Raw genomic sequence first — 20018 nt, 5'->3', positions numbered from 1 at the left:
GTCATCGTCGAATCGTTTAAGAGGACGTCCTGGTTTTCTTTTTCCTAATGGCTTGTACTTTAAGGCTTGTTTTGGTAATCTTTCTGATTTCATTCTTTGAACGTGTTCCATCCATCTATGTTTATATTTTTTAATTTTTTCAATTACTGGTTCTTGGTTTAATTCTTTCATAATATCTTCGTTTCTTTTGTGATCAAATAGGGTATACTTTGCAGTTTTTCTCATAAACTTCATTTCTGCTGTTGTTAATCTTTGTTTGTCTTTTTGTTTTATTGTCCAGATTTCGCTTCCATACATTAAGACCGGTAGGGCTAATGTATTGTATACTTTTAGCCTGGTTTGTTTTTGAACTAGGTTTGGTTTAAATATAGAGTTAATTACTCCTGTTATTTTTAAATATTTTGCAATTTTTATGTTTATATCTTTTTCCTTTTCATAAGTGATCATACATCCTAGGTAGTTAAATGAATTCACCTGTTCTAAGATCTTGTTATCTAATACTATTTTAGTTCTTGCTGGATCTTGTCCTTTAAAGGCCATAGTTTTTGATTTTTCCGTTGATATTATCATACCATAATCTTTGGATATCTCATTTAGATTTAAAATAGCTTTCTGTAAATTATCTTCAGAATTTGTAATTATTATTTGGTCGTCTGCAAAGAGGAGAGTGTTTTAAACTTTCACTGTAGGTGAAAGTTTAATTCCTTGATGTAAATTTTTACTCTATTCTATTATTATTTCATTTAAGTAGATATTAAAAAGAGTTGCTGAGAGGGGACATCCCTGTCGGACCCCTTGGTTTATCTCTCTTGTATATGATAGCTCTTGATTTAATCTTATTTGTATTTGATTATTTTCATATATACTTGTGACAGCTTTTAGGATATTATTTGGTATTTGTCTTTCTTTTAATATGTTAAATAATATGTTTCTTTTAACTTTGTCAAATGCTTTTTCAAAGTCTATAAATGCAATATGTGTTTCTAAATTGTATTCTCTTCTTTTCTCTATTATTAATTTTAAGCAGAAGGCTGGGTCTATACATGATCATCCTTTTCTAAATCCATTTTGTACCTCTAGAATAAAGTTTTCGGAATATTTCATTAGTTTGTTATTTAAGATTCTGCTGTATATTTTGTAACATGAATTTAGTATACTGATACCTCTATAGTTTTTAGGGTCATCTCTATTACCTTTCTTAAAGATAGGAATCACAATTGCTTTTTTCCATTCTATTGGGGGATACCAGTTGAGTAAATTTTATTTAAAAATTATAAGTCTTCCTTTGAATCTTGTTCCTGCGTATTTATATAGTTCTGAACCTAGCTTATCTTCTCGAGGTGATTTTCCATTTCTTGTTTCTTTCAGGCTGATTTCTAATTCTTCTTCAGTTATTTCCTTTTCATTTTCGTTAATTGTTTGCCAGTTGTCTTTTATAAAATATTTGTCTGTCCACAGTTCTGTGTAGTAATTTAGAAATTCTTCTGATTTCAATTCGGTGTTTAATTTTATGTTTTCTTTGGTATCTGCATTTAGGTGTTTCAAAATCTTATATACATTGGGTCTTATTTTATATAAATCATGTTCTAAATTAGAAACAAATTTATTCCATGATTCTCTATGTCTTTTTCTGACTTCTCTTTTAGCTATGGCTCTTATTCTTTTATATTCTATTTCATCTTCAAATCTTTTACTGCTTAACCATTTGTGATAGACTTCTTTTTTCTTTTGGATTATTTCTTTGATTGTATCATCCCAGATCTTCAGTTTTTTCTTTTATTGAATTTTTTAGTCTTTCCTAAGCTTTCATTTGCTGCTGCATTTAGTATCGTTTTTTATATTAAGCCATTCTATTTCTATTTCTTCATTTTGTTTTATTTTATCTAGATACTGGTTAATTCTTTGTTCATATAGCCATTATACATTTGTGTCATTCAATAGTCTAGTTTTATAAACAAATGTTTCAATTTTTCTTTCTGTTCTTGTTACTTGTAGCCATTTAGGTGGTAATCTTAATTTTATTTTAACAAGGAAGTGGTCACTGCTTATTTCATATCCTCTGTGAACTCTAACATCTAGTGAAAATTTTGATGTCTTTTCATTTAATATGAAGTAATCTAATATTGATTTCCATCCTCTTGCTGCCCAAATATATTTATGTATGTCTTTATGTTTATAGAATTCATTATTTTTAGGTTATTATAAACTGCAAAGTCAATCAATTTTTTACCATTCCTGTTTAGAGTATGTTCTCCATATATTCCTATATTATTATTAATTTTCGCGTTTCCAATTCTTGCATTTAAGTCTCCTGCTAAAATTATGTAATCATATTTATTTTATTATATATGTTTTGTAGCTGATTATAAAAATCAATATTATCCTGTTCTCTTCCTTCTTCTGGGGCATATAAACCAATTATTGTTAAATAGCCTCTATCTATTTTTATTCTAGCTTCTATTATTCTTTCATTCCATAATTTATAATGTTTTAACTGTTTTGAAAGGAAGTTATGAATCCAAATCATGACTCCTGCTTGTGCTCTTTGGTCTCTGTCTACTCCACTATATATCACTTTAAAATTTTCAGTTCTCATAGTTCCTTTTAATTTCTTTTTTGTTTCAGTGATTACTGCTATTTTAAAATTTCTTTCATTTAATAACTGGTCTAATTCTATTTCTTTATATGCTATTCCTCTTACATTCCAGTTTGCTATGTGTATTATATTTTGTCGTTTCCATTTTCGTTTTCCCTTTTCCATTCCAGGGTCGTTTCCCATAGATTCAATCCGATTATCTTTTTCTGTCAGCTTACAAGTATGGTTATGTTCTCCATGTCAGGGGACTAGCCTGACGATGGAATAGTTCAGTGGTAGGGCTGCTACCTTAAGGCTTCTGAACTCGCCTTCTTCCGAATTTAAACCCATAGGAGGAATAGGGTATATTGAAGGGGAAAGGGTAGATTATAGAAGAAATATAGTAAGGTTTATAGAGAGGACATAGTTTTAAGGCCAGAAATGAAAAGACCCCATGGCCCTCGAGTACTCTAATAGCACAAGGGTCATAAAGTAAGAAGAGATGGCTGATAAGGCCTTATAGGAAAGATTAAAGTAAGTGGGTCTTCCTCAAAGTAGAAGGAGAGGATAGATCCAGCTAGGGGTCCATGGGAGTGCCGCTTCCCTTACAATCAAGATGATTGGCCCTGTTGGTCCACGAGTCCTTATTCAGCATATTCGGACTACCCCATTATATATATATATATATATATATATATACACGCACGCGCATGTACACACACACACACACATGGTGGACTCCCCTATCCGCCACCTAGGGGACGCGCTCTCTAGGAGTTACAGGGTCTCCTGAGAGTACAATTTAGAGTTCAAAGAAAATAATTTTTAAAATTATCCTAACTTGGGTATCAAAACTATTAATTCTTCTCTCTAATACAGGAGAGGGGGGGATCACATTACCCAGTGGAGGGGAAGTTTCTTCATATGCGCACTGTGAAATCAATATGGAGTGGACTTTGCGCTATACTGTTATCGTCTATCCTAATAACGAAGATGGTGATGCCAAGTATAAATGAGATGACGGCGACGGTCAACTCATTTGTAAATATGGACTTGCTGTACTCTTCCATGATTAACCCTCTTGGAAAAGTTTCAATTCCTCTAGGCGAATATGCGAAATTTACTGAACAGATTTCTGTATGACGCTTTTGGATTTAAACAGGAAAGAAATGAGAATTAGGAGCGTTACTCTGACCACAGCATAACTGAGAAAGCTGCAACTATAATAATAAAAAAAATTGGGAAAAAATCATGGCACAAAAATTGTTCACTGCAGTTAATGAAATTATCGAAAGTAGTATGAAATCTTAGTTATGGATGTGGAGGAAATTTATTTATTTGAAGAGAACTATTCAAAATAAAAGTAACCGCGTTAGGCGAGATCTTAATGGACATGTTGGAGAAGGTAGAAAGGTCAAACATTTTAGGACGTTAAGAGTTTTTTCTTAGGTGAAAGAAAACTATTAAAGTCAAAGATTATTTAGATTTTTGATCTCAGAATTGAAAACAGCTGGTTTGAAAAAAGAAAAAAAAAAACAGTCGCAGAATTACAGCGTTTGTTGGGATGGCCAGCAAATATCTGTAACTTTCTTGATAAATGTAATGTTAGCAGATAGTTTTTCCATTTGTCACTTTAGGTGAGGATTGTATGCTGCTTATAGCTGGCTATCTTTTAAATGTAGAAAGAGAAAAAAAGCTAAACAGTAGATGTTAAAACGGAGGTTAATCAAGAATTTCAATCTCAGATCAGCACCACTGAGCACAGATAATGTTAATTAAAAAATGGAAGCACAAATTTATTTTCGAGATGTAATGGTAGGAACAGCCAAAGTGATGTGTGTAAAAGAAGGGAAAAAAAACGCGCTGCAGAATGAGAGTTAATGCAGCTGTTAATAAAGTTTTTGGAAGTTCATACAGACTGGATTAAATGATGTTATAATTGTTTGTAATGAGAGAAAGTATGCAAAAAATGGAAATTCGAGGAAAACCTGGGTCGAATTTTCACATGAGATAGATGAAATTAATTAAAACAAGAAAATATTATACTTAATAATGAATATAAGAAGCAAGGAGTTCGTATTTTTTAATAAATGAAGATGAAAATCCTGTTGCCGGGAGAGAAATTAGAATAATATGGTTATTTTAGGGATCTGTTAAAAAAAAATTGGGAAATAGACTTCAATGAATATAGATGAGAAAGAAATGATAAAGACATAACTATAGCAAACAGATACTGAAGAAGTACTAAGGAAAATGAAGTATGGAAAATTCCCTGTAATAGATGAATTGAATTGATTGAATTGATCAGAGCTTCTGGTAGTTCAGGGCTAAAATGGTTGCGTGCCGTCTTTAGACTGATCTGAAGAAAGGTGCACCTGATCATTGGGATTATTGTTCTAATATGTAAATGAACCTCAAAGAGGGGTAGAGAAGAGATAACACTGTGCAAAGATTTATGAAACGATAAAATAGAGGGAGATCTAAGAGAATAGCACTTTTGGCTTTAGGAAAGGAGCTCAGTTGTTTTTTTTTTTTTTTTAAGGGAAATGAAGGACAGAAAGTTGTGGAGCGGGGGGTACAGCCTCGGATTGCAGCGTCAACGTGAAAAAGTCTGGGAAAGTCCTTGGAAAAGAGGAAATAGTTATGGAGAATATGTATGTTTAAATGTAAGAGATGTGCGAAGACAAAATTTGGTAATTTGGGGGTTTATATTTAGTAATGAACTGCTACAAAGAAGTATCTTATCTACGTTGCTGTTCATTCATAGTTGGGGTGAATGGTGTCTTAAATGCTTTAGCGAGCAGATAGGAGAATGTCGATGAGGTGGTGATTTTGTGCACATTCAGAAAGCCTAACGAGGGGAAAAAAAGGTTAATTGGAACCGTAACACAGAACTATGGCTACATATTAATAATAAAGAGTGACAGAATGATTTTAAATCGTAGAAGAAAAAATACACAAGTTAACGGTGTTGGACTTAATGGACAAATTTTGTAGAGGAGGTCAAGCTTCAAATGTTATGTGTACTTTGCTTCAAATGTTGTGTATTTCTTAATGATGGAAATTTAGATTAGCAGATATCGAGAAAGATTTTGCTGTGCCAAAGCTTTTAAGTATAACTAGTCTACTTTGGGACAGTGAGGTCCCACTGATGGGTAAGCTTTGGATTAACAAAAGTTATTTTTTGCCCATTTTGGCTTATGCAGCAGAGACATGGAAACTAACAAAGAGATAAGAATACAACAAGCGTTGGAAAGGAAAATTTTGATAATGTTGGCAAAAGCTAGAAACGATAGAATAAAAAAAATAAGAACACATGGGATGTTTTGGGATTAAAAAGTGTTTAAAACCTCAAATATAGAATTTGAACTGTTTAGACTTTTGGAATGAATTCAGGAAGAATGTCAAGAATACTGTAAGAAATGAAAATTAAGGAGCAAGACCACGGGAACGGTGGAGAAAAACAAAGGAAAAAATGTTCGAAGAAACAATATGAGAAGATAGAAAGAATGAGAACTTTGATTCACCTGACGTGATGGTTTCTGTTGAAGCATTTGAGTATGAAACTGATTTTTGCTCGAGAGAAAAAAGAATTATGTTCGTCTTGTACAAACTTGTAATCAAGTTTACGTGTAAAATAAATTTCCAGAATTCTATTTATTGCACATCTAAATTAACTTCAATCCAGATATAGTTTAGTTTGCAGAACTTAAATCACAAAAATGTTTGCAATGAACCTTCTTTTCTAGATCAGCGCAGTTGGGTATTAAAATCTTTCCTAAAATTTAAAATTTATCACTACTGGATAATAATGGCCTCAGGAAAAGAATAGTTTTGTCATAATACACGAACTAGCAAATAGAACAAGCTATTTTACTGCTTCTACAATAAACCGCTGCAAATGATGAGAGTTTTGGATCTTTCATGTAAATCTATATATATCGTTATATTCTTGCTGGTGGTTTTCTTCTGAAGTACTTCATAAAGACGTTGACAAAAATACTTTGCTTCTTGTTTTGAGTTTGTAAGAAAACTTCTAAATACATAGTGAAACAATTTTGTTGTTACTACTTAATGTCGAAGTTGAAATCTCGGGAAAATGTTCAGTCCCATGTAATTTATAGTACGGAAAATGTATTCGGTTTCATTACACTAATGCAAGGATGAGTATCACCAAAATGAAACTAATTATGTGCTTGATATCGGAGTCAAATAACAGATTTTCAGGAGTTGTGAGGTGCAGCAGTATCTGCTTTTCTGAGCCTTCGCTGTTACATCGAGTTACAATGTTGCATTTCGAGAAATAATGATCTGCAGAAATTCGATTAAACGTAGAATTCGGTTTTCACGAAGTCTTCAGAACTCAGGTTATTCATCGTGCGCTTAAACCGATTCGGATTGGAACAAATTCGTTCGCTGACAAGGTTTATGAAAAATTTGTTGTGGCCAACAAAATGATTATCCACCCAGTAATATTTCGAATCGAAGAAACTTGTAACTCCGCAATTAACTTATTTTAGAATGATTTCCCATTGTTTTCAAGATTTACTATGAAGTAAATCGTTGTTATCGGAACATTAATAACATTTTTAAACATTTAAATAAATTGTCACTAAATGCTGAAATTTAAGTAATTTATCAGATGCAATTCCTCTATTTCATTCATGTTAAAAAAAAAAAATCTGAGAATGAGCTCGTTGAGACAGAACAGATATAGCTGTGTTTACGTACGTGTTTTTATATTATTAGAACTCCTGATGCTTTTTTATACTGCAAATGATTGTAAATAATGCTACAAACATTCTCGCATTAATTTTTTTTTTTTTTTCTCAAATAGGCACGCCAAAATGTTGGTATTGCCTTGGATTCTGTTTCTTTTCCTGAATGCCACTGCTACGAGCCGAGATAAAAGACAAAGTAAGTAATAAAAATGAACTGTTTTGGATAAGAAAATAAATATCTTTTGAAATTATTGATTTAGAAATTTTTGTTTACCGAAAAGTCGGTCGATGAATCATAAGTCACTTCTGCAGCATACACGTCTTCGGATTTTTGATGTTTTAAAAAGTGCTGAAGTGTGAACATTTTAAAGTTTGGATTTCGATTATATTATAACAACGAGTGGTCAGTGCTGTTATTCACAGGTCTATTCTGCGCTGTTTAAAGCGTGCAAACAGATGGATTTTTTTTTTCCTTGCGCAAGCAACTGAAAGCAATAATGGGCCAGCAGAATCTAAGTGACGATCGACAGCAATCAAATAAATGACGGCGTTCAAGCATGGTATGATAGCGGCTGCCAAATCGTATAGATACCTACCACGGAAACAGCCTCCCATATGAGGTTAACGCACACCACTCTCTAGACTAGGCCGACCTTTAATGGTCGTACAACGACAGAAAACGTCCACCTAAGATAGTTCTGTTGCCACACAGCTTGTGGATATAACACATCGATTGAATAATTACAAGAGCCGTACTTTTTAACTGACAGGCCAGAAATCGGTCGCGAAGCAAGTGCATAACAGCAGTGTAAATGGGACAGTATAACAACAGACAACCTCGTGGAGTCTTCCCGGCGATAACAACTTAAATCAATGAACCCCCGTGCCAGGTAGCAACACCGTAGGCTGGGAGTGTGAGCATTTTCTCTGTAAATGTTAGGTCTCTAATACCGGTGGAGCGAACATCTAAATGCCGCAACTCAATTGCTGCAGACCAGGTGCATTTTATCATGGTCGCAGTTTATCTATCGGCATGGTAATCTGCCACAACATTGAACAAAGATCTTTCGGAAATGATTCCAGGAGCAAATGTTGACTTTATTATATGCTTCATTGGCTTGCAATTTAATCACCGGATTCCATCTTTAAATGAGCATCTGCAAGATGAAGTGAAATGAGTACATGAGAGCCGCCTCACTGCGGTCTTAGATGACTGCTGCATGTGATCGAATCCGCGTGGATCATGACATGAGAGCTGAGGTTTTGAGAACAAAAACAGAGGGTTGTATATCTAATACAGTTTAGCATGAGACATAACACGATGCTACCATATTATGAACCAGAGTTAAGCAGTGTTGTTCGTTTCGGAATTCTGGTTCAGAACACAATAGTTTACTGAAACGTTTTTGTGAAGTGCAGTTTCTAGCTCATAATACTTGAATTTTAAATTTTAGATCGTCTTAGAATTATTTGGCAGCTGTAAGAATATCACACAACACTCTTCGATCTATTTGAATAGCAATACTTATACTGCTTTCCATACATCAATGCTTGTTTGTGATAGGGATGTGCACATCTTGATTAACATACATTTCATGAGCTAGTAATTATTTTTAAGTTTAATTTACGTTTAAATTCAATAAGTAGAAACAACTCGAAAAAATAGCAACATGCGTCATGATTACTCACTGTATTTAAAAATCGCCAATTTGAAAATTTTTCTGTGGTTCAGTTCCTACTCGTTTTTACATCGTGCAAAACTACAATGAAGCTATAGGTGGTGGCTGGTTTTATTGGCCAGTCTGGTGTTTCTCTGCCTTAGGACAAGTGTAGCTGTACCCTTGCAAAAAAGTAGTATCTCTGGCTGGACTCCTTCCAGACCTTATGGCAAGATAGTAACGAATGTACAACTGACACAATGCTAACTACTAAATATACAGTGGAAGAAATAACATTACAAGCAATAGCAAAGCAAATCAGGAAAATCTTCTGGAGAAGATGGAAAAATTATTTAACTTATAAAATATGCAGGCATTCCTATTCATCAAAGGACGATTTTAAAAAGTATTTAACAATAACTGGCAGTAGGTATCATACGGAGGTAGGGTGTTCTTTCACCCGGAAACAAGGGTTTTTCGGGTGAAAGAACATGCAGACCTGCCCCGTCTCGTGAACACATGGATTATAGTCATGAATATATCCCAGCCATATACCAGGCCCGAGCCCTGATAATATTATAGGGAAGGGAGCAATAGTGAACTACCCTGTAAAAAAAAAAATCTCGCCAAGAACAATTTGTGGGCAAGTCTACAAAGTCACTTCGGGTAGGAAACGACTGAAAGGGATAAACCGCCATCAACTGGCAGTAAGAAAACATCCCAGAAAGCTGGAATAAGGCAATTGTCATCCCAATATATAAAAAAGTGATAAGTAAAACTGTGAAAACTACAGCGGAATGTTTTCTAAATAGTGATAAGTTATATGCACGAATATTAACTTTAAAACTTAAATCACATGCAGAAGATGAACTTTGCTTAGAACAAAATGGCTTCCGAAAAGGACTTTCGTGTATTGACCCAGATTTCCGAATACAACATAGAAACAAACATAGCATTTGTAGACCACCAGAAAGCCTTTTAAGAGTTTTAAGGAACAAACTGTGGACCATACTCAATAATATAAACATTCCAAATCAGCTGCTTGCTTTAATAACTAAGATGTATCGGTAAAACTAGATAGCTATAAGAATCAATAAAGTTACAGAATGGATATCAATAAACAGAGATCCGTCAAGGATGCCCCAATGTCACCACTCTTTAATATCTATATAGATGAAATAGTAAAGAAATGGAAGAAAAATATAAAACTAGCATTTAAACTGAATCGTGGAACTATACTTAATATCCATTTATTTATAGATAATCATAGCAAGAAGTGAAGATGAACTTCAAAGATCAATGCGCCTTAAACATATCTTTATATCAACTATCAACAGACAAAACAAAAGTCATGGCTTTTAAAGGACTCTCCAGTCAGAAGTAAAATCATGATCGAAAATAAAATTTTAGATCAAATTAACTGCTTCAAATACGTTGGATGTTTTTTATCACATTCAAAAGAAGCTGACATTGATATCAATTTCAAACTTTCTAAAGATAACAGAAATGATCAATAATGTTTTCTAACCTAACCAACTTCAAATCATACAAGAATAAGAGTTTAATAAAGTTTTGCAAGACCTTCTCTAGTACGGAAACGAATTGTGAACCATAAAAACTGCAGAAGGAAAAAAAAAAGAACAGAAACTAGAGAAATGAAATTCCTGCAAAGGACAGTAGAATGTAATTTCTGGGATAAAAAAGAAACACAGCAATACGTAAAGAACTGAAAATAGACTCGGTATTAAACAGAGCACGAGGGTAGTCTGAAAAGTTCTCGGCCTAACAATGGAAAACGAATTTATAATTTCAAAATTATTTTTATTTTTCAACATAATCTCACTTAAGACTAATACATTTATTCCAGCGATGCTCAAGCACCATTATCCCATCCCTGTAGTGGTTCTCAGTAAGATCTGCAAAATACCTCTCTACAGCTGCAATCACACCTTGATTCGAAGAAAAACGCTGACCAGCGAGGAAGAGTTTGGTCAAGAGATAGAGGTCAGAGGGAGCCGTTCTGTGGAATAGAGTGATGGTTCCAACAATTCATAGTGCAGATCCCTTAATTTTCCCATTGCCAAAACACCTTTGGGCGCAGGTGCATTGTCCTGATGAAAGATTATTTTTTTCTTCTGCAAACCGGGTCTCTCACGAATTTTTTGTCTAGTCTGGTTAAAAGATCGGAATAATATCCTCCCGTTATTGTTTTACCTTTTTCAAGATAATTAATAAACAAAATGCCTTTAGCAATCCAAAATACCGATGCCATGACCTTTCCTGCTGATGGAACCTTCTTTGGCTCAGAACAACCAGCTTCTGTCCACTGTTTTGACTGCTGTTTGGATTCTGGTGTGTAATGGTGAATCCACGTCTCATCCATCGTAATAAATCGCGCACAAAATCAGTTTTATTCTTGTTAAAACGCTCCAAATACTTCAGAGATTTTTCATGCGTGTGCGTTTTTGATCTGTGGTGAACAAGCGCATCACCCATCTTGCGCAAAGCTTTTTCATTTGCAATTCTTCATGCAAAATATATCCTACACGTTCTTTTGAAATGCCTTTAGTCTCAGCAATTTCATGCACTTTGACTCGCCGGTCATCCAATACCATATCGTGCACTTGATCAATGATTTCTGGTGTTGTTACACTTTTTGGACGTCCTTCACGTAGATCATCTTCAAGGCTGGTACGACCGCGTTTAAACTCAGCAGCCCATTTCTTAATTGTCGAAAACGAAGGAGAAGAGTGCCCATAAACTTTTATGAGCTTCGAATGAATTTCTTTTGGCGTTAAATGTTCTTTTACAAAGAATTTTATAACCACATGATAATCAATTTTATCCATTTCAAGGGATACAGACAATGCTTTTGCTCCAGACAGCTGTATAAAACAAACCACTTGATAAAATCACTTGAAATTTCACGTGGATGCTTATGACAGATGTACCAACTTAGAAAAAAAAATGTTGCCGATAGTGTTGTCATGTCATCTATGGTCGAGGCCGAGAACTTTTCAGACCACCGTGGAATATGAATATCCAAGGAATGGACAGATCAAGACTACCGAAAAATACTCCGATACCACCCAATTGGAGGATACAGAAGTCAGCGACGACCAAGTAAAAGAGGGAATGAGACTGGAACAGGCCACAGGGCCTAAATTCCTGAAAGGCTGAAGATGATTGTTGAACGCTTGCAAAAAAAAAAAAAAAAAAAAGTAACATTCTCTGACTGTCGAGTATACGTGGATGCATTTCAAGTATCGATTGTAAACAGAGGTGTGGCATTAACAGCATAATATATTGACCTTATATCCTTAACTGCTTTGGTCGTAATATTATTTGTCCAGTACAAAAGAAAATCACATCCGGTGAATTAAAGGGTCAAGTTCGATGGTTTGGCGATGATTGCACACTGTTTGTTCCTATTTTATTTCAAAAGAAAACAGCCAGCCAAAAGTTATGAAATATATGCTGTAGTTTTTCTTTACAAAATATGCTTGTGCTCGGTAAAATGTTACCTATTGCTGCCCATTGTTAGACAATGCGCTGCAAAGTTTCACAACTGCTTGCAGTGTGAACGTTTATCTTTTTTATTATAAAAGACCAGGACTGTTTTGTCTGCGTTGTCTTCTCGAAATACCATACATTCCTTTAAGAAGGAAAAACAAAACACTATATTACAGTTCAACTATGGATGATGTCTTTGGAACATAGCGGTTCGTCTTTAATTGGATGGGCTTCCATATAATGTATAGCACGGAAGCACTTTAAATGGAAAGCATTAAATGGGTGGGGAGGGAGGGAAGAAGGACTTTCTGAGTACAAAAGCAAATCAAGATTATATGTTACCGCTTCATTGGATAAGGTAGAAAATTCATAAGGATCTTTCACAGCAGTCTGAGAGCTTAAGGTCTCTTATGCACATAATAAATAATGTCTTTATGTCGAATAACTTCCTGAGTAGATGTTGTAACAACGTTAATAAACGAATCTGCCTTTGACAGTTTAGACATTGCCTAATTGGTTACTCCATTAGATGCAACTTTAAATGAGTATGAAGAATTTAATTTTAATTTTTATTTTTTCCTTATAGGTCAAGAGCAACCAGTGATATTCCCCGAAGAAGCTGATCTTCCTGAAACGCCCTGCTCAACATTGGATGGTGGTCCAGGAACTTGCAGGCTTGCAAGTTTATGCGTCTTCCAGTCCGATCGGGTGAACCAGCTGGAGCAGTCCGCTTGCATTCAATCTGACAACGAAATTGGGGTATGCTGTCCCACAAATCCGCCGCAATCAAGTAAAAGTGAGTTAGGGTGTGTGGACGTTCTTAGTATACATAGTCCCTTCTAAGACTATTAAGATACGCAAACCTCATTGTTTAAATTGAGTGGGGGGGACGTGGTTATTACTGAGATAGGAGCCTCCCATCAGCAGTGTTCTCGAACAATCCGATATATAGAATTTTATTTTTCCTCGATATTTTATGCCAAACTGATTACTGTCTCTTTGCCGGGTGTGTAGATTATATAGCCAAACTGAATAGTTAATTACACTAAAGAATATGGACGAAGACACCACATACTTCGAGGTCATCTAATTCAGGACTCACAGTAGAAATTTTGAGTCTATTGTCCGAAACGAAATTTAATGCCATCTTGTACAGTTATTCAATTAAATTGTTTCTGAATGTATTTTGAAGATAATTTGTATTATGGAAGTTGAATGTCGCTTGTCGTATACAGAACGGACGTCTTTTGCAAGTTTTTGTTTAATCAACCTGCAAGACAACAACACATTGTTATCCCAATCTTAAATTTGCCATTAAGCCTGTGGCTTATGGTCCTAATCTACCTAATACTTCCTGAAGAATCGCTTAATACTATTTTTAACATTGCATTATCCAGTTCGAAATATGATCAATCTAAGCAATGAAAATGATTCTTCCTCGCCTGAAATTGAGGTGAACCGCAACAGCTAAAACTAAGCGTATTAAATGATCTGGTGAGAAATTTAGGCCTAACAAAAGTTCTATGCAGGTGGTGGGATCGAAAAACTAAGAACTTACTTTCTCTGAAACGCCATTTGCTTGACAAAGGATGAATATATTTCATCCTTTATATAGTTAAATTTAGTTTCACTATTTTCGCACGGAATTGCACTACTTTATTGTAGTAATATTAACTTCTAATTAGTTTGGACGGAATTATAATGGACCAAAATGTTTTTCTTGGATAAGAGAGTTGACTCGTAAACAGCAATGGATAAAAAAAAAAAAAAAAACCTGTAGCGAGAGAAATCTTCGTTTTAGACTTGGTATATTCTCTTCATCCAAATAAAGTTATCCTACCCCAGTTTCGTTACGAAATAGTTGAACAGGCCATTTTTCTTGTCTAATAAAGCAGTTAGACAAGAAGAGAGTATGTTTTAATAATTTCTACAAATTCTCTCGATTTTGAGATGCCATTTTAAAATGTAATAGAAAAAATTATTGGGAACATGATGATTACAAACTGATTGAAAAATCATGATCGAAAATATGCTGAAAATTTTTAAAACATTAGGTAGCAATAATATGAGATCAGAATGCCTTCTTGCACTACTCTCTCATATTTAGTGCATTTCCCAGAAAATATTGCAATGAACGAAGAATAGGCTGCTGACACGGATTTCCTCGTTAGCTCAGGATTAGGGACCTGCTAAATCAGCGGTCCTCTAAACCCAACTAATAAAATAAAATAAATAAATAAATAAAACAATAATAAGAAGAAGAGAGGAAAAAAACAGTCTGTATTCGAGTGAGAAATTTAAAGCCTCATAATCGATGAAGCTTGTGCACCGATTTTCGGTGAATATATTAGTACAGTACTGTGATATTAATCAACTAACAGAAACGTTGTTCAAGCGCGTTTATGGTTTTCATTTGCAGTCTAATATGAACTGTAGTAGTAAAACACTAAAAGCGAATAAAAATATGAAGACTGTTCAGTGCTAGAATGAAAACTAAAATGAAGCTGTAACAAATGCCGAAAATAAAACTGTGTAAACAGTGAAGTTGGAGCAAATGCCCTTAACCATTTTTTTTTTTTTTGTGTGTGTGTGGAGGGGAATACATCCTTTATATCCGAGATAGATATCTGACGTTAACATAAATAAACGATATAATGCTTTATGGCGGATTCTCTGGCTTGTAATAGTATAAAATTTATCTAAAATAATTTGCGAAATATCGGAAAAGTTAAGAAAAATATAAGAAGGAAATATGAATCTTGAGGTAGAAAATATTTCGGAGCCATTGTGGACAAAAATTTGTGGCAAATTTGTGAACTATTTTCCCAATAATAAAACTGAAGAAACAAAGCAAGTTTTTTTTGAAAATCAAGTATTTGTATTTGGTTTTTACAATTTTTCGTGCACATTTACATCCCATCTCTAAAGAAACATGAAAAAAAAATCTAAAACACATACTGTAAGTGCTAGAGAAGAAAACTAAACAGATTGGGTTGATCCTCAATTGATATTTAAATGTGATAGAATTTTTTGTTACTGTCGAGGGTAACAAAAGTGTTGTGGCAACTGCTAAATTGACTGCTGACATTTAAGTTAGTGGTTATAATGAACTTTATAACGTGTCTAGATCTAGCAATTCGATGATTTCCTGAACAGTCGCAAAAAAACAGTAAATAATATGGTTGCAGCGGAAACAACTTTTTTTATTTTGATATATAATAGATTTCTTCATATTGTGCAATACGATATTTTATTAATAAATTTGAAGAGGCCAGATTTATATCTTACTATTTGGTATCGTAGTTGATTATTATGGATGCGAATTAAGTGGATCAGTTGAAATATATAAATTTAAAAAAAAAATCAATGGAGAAATTTCATTTGCTTATGCGGTTCATATCAACAACAGATTCCATATCGCAACATGGCAATTTGAAAATAAAACCATAATGCTTGCTTCGTTCCTGCAGAAAATTAAAAAGGAATATCATATGTACGAGGACCTCCTCGACTATACTCGAGTGTATTTCACATTCTTTAGTTTTGTACACTTTCTACCATCAGGCTCTGGAGGGGGGAAGCGAAGCAAACATTTAAAAAATTGCTTATAAAAATTTTTATTTAAATGTTTAAATTTAAATAGTTTTTATTTAAAAGAAAGGTAGGAATTTCTACCTGTTCTACTAGTTCAGCTAAAGTGATTCACTTAAGCAGCTGATCCTCCTAGCGTTATTTTATCGTATTTATATTTTTTAAAAGTTTGGCGAGCCTATCTCATTTATGATTTGGAGTAGTTACTTTGACAGTTGCATACTTTGTGAAAGTTTTTTTTGTGAACAAAAGTTGATTTTTTAAGGGAAATCAAAAAGGAGGAAAACAACCACGTCTATGTGCAATGAAAAGAATTGTACGCATCATAAGAAATGTCTTCACAAGGAAAAGATAGATGATATATAATTATTGGAGATTTCAAGGATGCGAATGCGGAAGTTGTTTCTTGCCTCACTTTTCTTATCGAGAATTACAAAAAAAGATAAATTTATCTGTAAGCATATTGCTAACTTTCTCATTCCGGCTAGGAGAAAATCGTTTTAGATCCTTGTGCTGGAAGAACATAAAATTGACATCACTGATGCAGTACAGGTTTTTTAAGTGATAAAATTGTGAAACTTACGACAATGTGGTATAAATAAATATTGGATTTCTTTCTGTACAACTTTCGTAATACATTATTTCGTAATTTATGCATTTAATCTTACAAATATAATATGCACTTATCACTCAATTGTTTGATTAGATAATCATTAGGTTGCGAATTCGATTGTCGCTGACGGCATGATGTTTGTGAATATTTTTTTTATGTCGGATGAATTTCATCGGCTTCTGTGAGATCACAATCCCGCTTATTGAAGGTCAGAAAAAAAGCTTCCAAAAAGTTCTGTGTTTTGGTCTCTAGAGTGAGATTTCAGAATCATTTATAATATAGTGCACCTACGCAATTGATGTAGGACAGGTTTACATTCTTCTAAAATGGCGGGGGGGGGGGGATAAATTCATTTAAAAATAATAATTGAATCAACAATTCTCATAATATTACTTATATTTTTCTGAATTATAAACAGTATTTTAAAAATCAAAATGAGAGAATTGGTAAGTACGTAGAGGATATTTTAATTCTGTATAAAACCGGTAGACAATTCTGTTTTAGCCAGGTTTTGTTTCGTTAAAATGGAGTTTTCTTTTTCGACCACATAGCGACTTTCCAAAATTTGATCCCACCAAGTTTCTCTTAACATAACTTAAACTGTTACCTTGTAATAATATACTACATTTAAATTAATATTTCATCAAATACCATAATATCGTACACTACCTGTTCTTTAATGTTCAAGCAATTTTACAAGTGTTTCATAAAAATTATCTTCATACTCACATTCAGTATTGACAAAGCTTAGATTGGATAACCATATCATTGATCAGATTATTCGAGGGCTAAAGGAAAACAGGAAACTTTTCAGCCTTAAATATGAAAGACCTGGATTAACGTAAGTGATCTGTTGTCTTTCAGCATACTCCCTTTATGCATTCTAGCGATGATGAAGCGCTCTGATGCGATCCGCAAATAAGCTGATCTCTTGAAAGTAAATAGCAGAGATGAAGACATTTTCCCAGGGCCTTGCTTTTAAAATGTAAGGGAGGTTAGTTTGGCGGAGCAATATTAAGACGGGTGCTCAAATGCTTCAAAGTCGTAATCACGTGGTATCATTGCCACTAGTGAGGATACCATACGCATTTTGGTTTCTAGCTGGAATGAGAAACTAGAATGAATCTGATGTTTAGTAGTCTAATTTGATCCAAGCAAATGACTTACTAAAGCCACTATTTATTTAGATGTAGAGTTGGATGGCTGGAGCAAGGATCAGAGCCATGGAGGAATCATCTCCCACTTTCCTGTTTCCCATAGGATATGACATATTCCCCTAATGTCTGTATCGTATCCTTGTGGATAATCTTTGATTGGGTTCCTTACTGCAGATACTGAATAATGGTATGGATGACACTGTTGTCCATATTTTTGGAATATCGTCTACTTCAGTCACTTGTGGGACATTGAGCAACAATTTTTCAATTAACAAAACACTGTTGAAATAGGAATTGAAACAGTGTTATATTTCAATAAGTGTGTGGCTCCCCCTCAAGCTCTCAACACACTTTCCACTTTTCATTAGTTTGCAATAAAGAGTCAGGTTTTTTTTTATTCAGTCAGTCTGGTATTATTCAGGACTATTCCTTCTTCATTCAACATGACTACTAGTCTTATGTACCGTTGTTCAATGTGTTTGCATGACCCTTCAGCCGACCTTCAAGTTTGCCCTAAAAGGGCTTCTGTAAGGTTGAAATTGGAGCTGCAATTTTCCGCATCATTTTCCTGGAATAATTCTCAATAGCACCTGCAGTACGATGTAGTCTGGTGTTGTCTTGAAAGAGACAAGTGCTGCGTATCTTTGGCATCCTTATCGGCGCTATAATTGGAATCAATCAAGTGGAACTGCTCTTTACCATTACATCCCCTCCCATCAAACTTAATAATTGGATGATGCACTCGTGAACATAACATTCTCCAGGCATCCGCCACTTCTACCGTTGCCCATCCAGTTAAAATGAAGTGTAGCCTCATTGCTTCAAGTCAATTCATACTTAGCATAATGCTCTTTACACTAGTGTAGCCTGCACTGTTTATTGCTGTGGTTGATATTTGGCTTATGTACAGCCGTCCTTCCACAGACATGGAGACCTTATCCTGATGCTCACGTACACTCTTCCATAAATCCTTCCACCTTTTGGCAGTTCATCGGAATGCCGAGATTTTCATACTCTCTTTAGATCATCCCTTAATGTTAGTTTCTTGGATCATTTTTTAGCTCAGTTGGCGTCGTAACTTTTGCATTCCCTTGCTGCAGTCAGAAACTGATATGCAATTAATATGGCATCCTAGGATAACACTCGTCGAAATCTAAGTTCTGCACGTGTAATTGAGTATAAATGTGCAGTTGACTCTGATGGCGTATCTATTTGCCTTGCTTAGCAGTATAAGCTGCTACATGTGATCCAATATTTATTTAAACATAGTGTAAATGGCACTAATAAACGGAATCTATCCATGTTATCCGCTCACTGAATACTTAAGCTGTTACAATATTACTAATGAATTACTGTATCGCTCATCAGTTTAGTTTTCCTGTCATTTAAGTTAGATTTTTATGTAGCCCACTTCTACTCGTATCTTTGATGTGCTGTTTTTTCTTGGAGATTTCAAGGGAGCCCTTGATCTTTCTTGAGTCACTAGAAGAGCATTTTTTAATGTTATATCTCAGCTGACGCGGGATCTTAAGTAAACATAAAGAGTGACAACCTCTGGGTGGAGACGAAGGCAATCATCATTTTCTTTTCTCATTTCAATAAAAATTAGCTGACATCAGGCATTATGTGGTTCGGTTTGCAATGTATTCACATATGTATATAGCATTTGAGATTCTGAAATCGTATGCGAATATATTTAGATGTTTTGAGTTAAAAAAAAATAAAGTTGTAATAGCTCCTGTCCTTGCGGCGAATTATGTTTTGGCAAACCTACTACTTTCATTAATTCATTCTGATATATATGAGCCATTTATATATATTCGTAAATGGCTCGTAATATCATGGGAGATGAAATATTCATTTAAAAACGGCGTTATATTTCTAGTTATATTTTTACTTGATGATTATTTATTAAACGCAGCATTATTTCACCATTGCGTTTTTGACAAGCCAAAAACGCAATGGTGAAATAATGCTTTTTTTTCAACATAATAATGGTGAATTAATGCCCCACCGGAACAGCAAAACGAACGTCTTGTTATGAGTCTATTTTCTTCGTGTAGCAAATTTTATGGCGTCAGTGGTTTATTTTGAATCCCACTGAATTTTTCCCCACACTCATTCTGATGAATTTTGTTTTTGCCATATGTTTTTGACTACGAACTGCCAACGATATCACAAAATATGTCT

General features: G+C 34.3%; 1 protein-coding gene across 3 annotated transcripts in view; it reads left to right on the top strand.

The window, feature by feature from the left end:
* LOC150101157 (immunomodulatory peroxidase-like) overlaps window positions 1-20018 on the top strand; it is a 70379-nt gene that overhangs the window by 8328 nt on the left and 42033 nt on the right. Inside the window, exons 2-3 of one of the 3 annotated variants that reach the window (XM_090401221.1) lie at window positions 7413-7492; window positions 13054-13263. In XM_090401221.1, coding sequence (XP_090257347.1) covers window positions 7423-7492; window positions 13054-13263 — 280 coding nt within the window. In that variant the 5' untranslated portion in view covers window positions 7413-7422. Of the gene's footprint in view, window positions 1-7412; window positions 7493-13053; window positions 13274-20018 lie in introns of those variants that run through there. The other 2 variants (XM_090401222.1, XM_090401223.1) reach the window with 2 other exon arrangements.

This window comes from Typopeltis vanoorti, chromosome 12 (assembly GCF_054136105.1).
Source record: "Typopeltis vanoorti isolate ZY-2024b chromosome 12, IOZ_Tvanoo_1.0, whole genome shotgun sequence".
Classification (NCBI taxonomy): Eukaryota; Metazoa; Arthropoda; class Arachnida; order Uropygi; family Thelyphonidae; genus Typopeltis; species Typopeltis vanoorti.
Note: the sequence above shows the minus strand (reverse complement) of the source record. Positions and strands in the feature narration are given on the sequence as shown.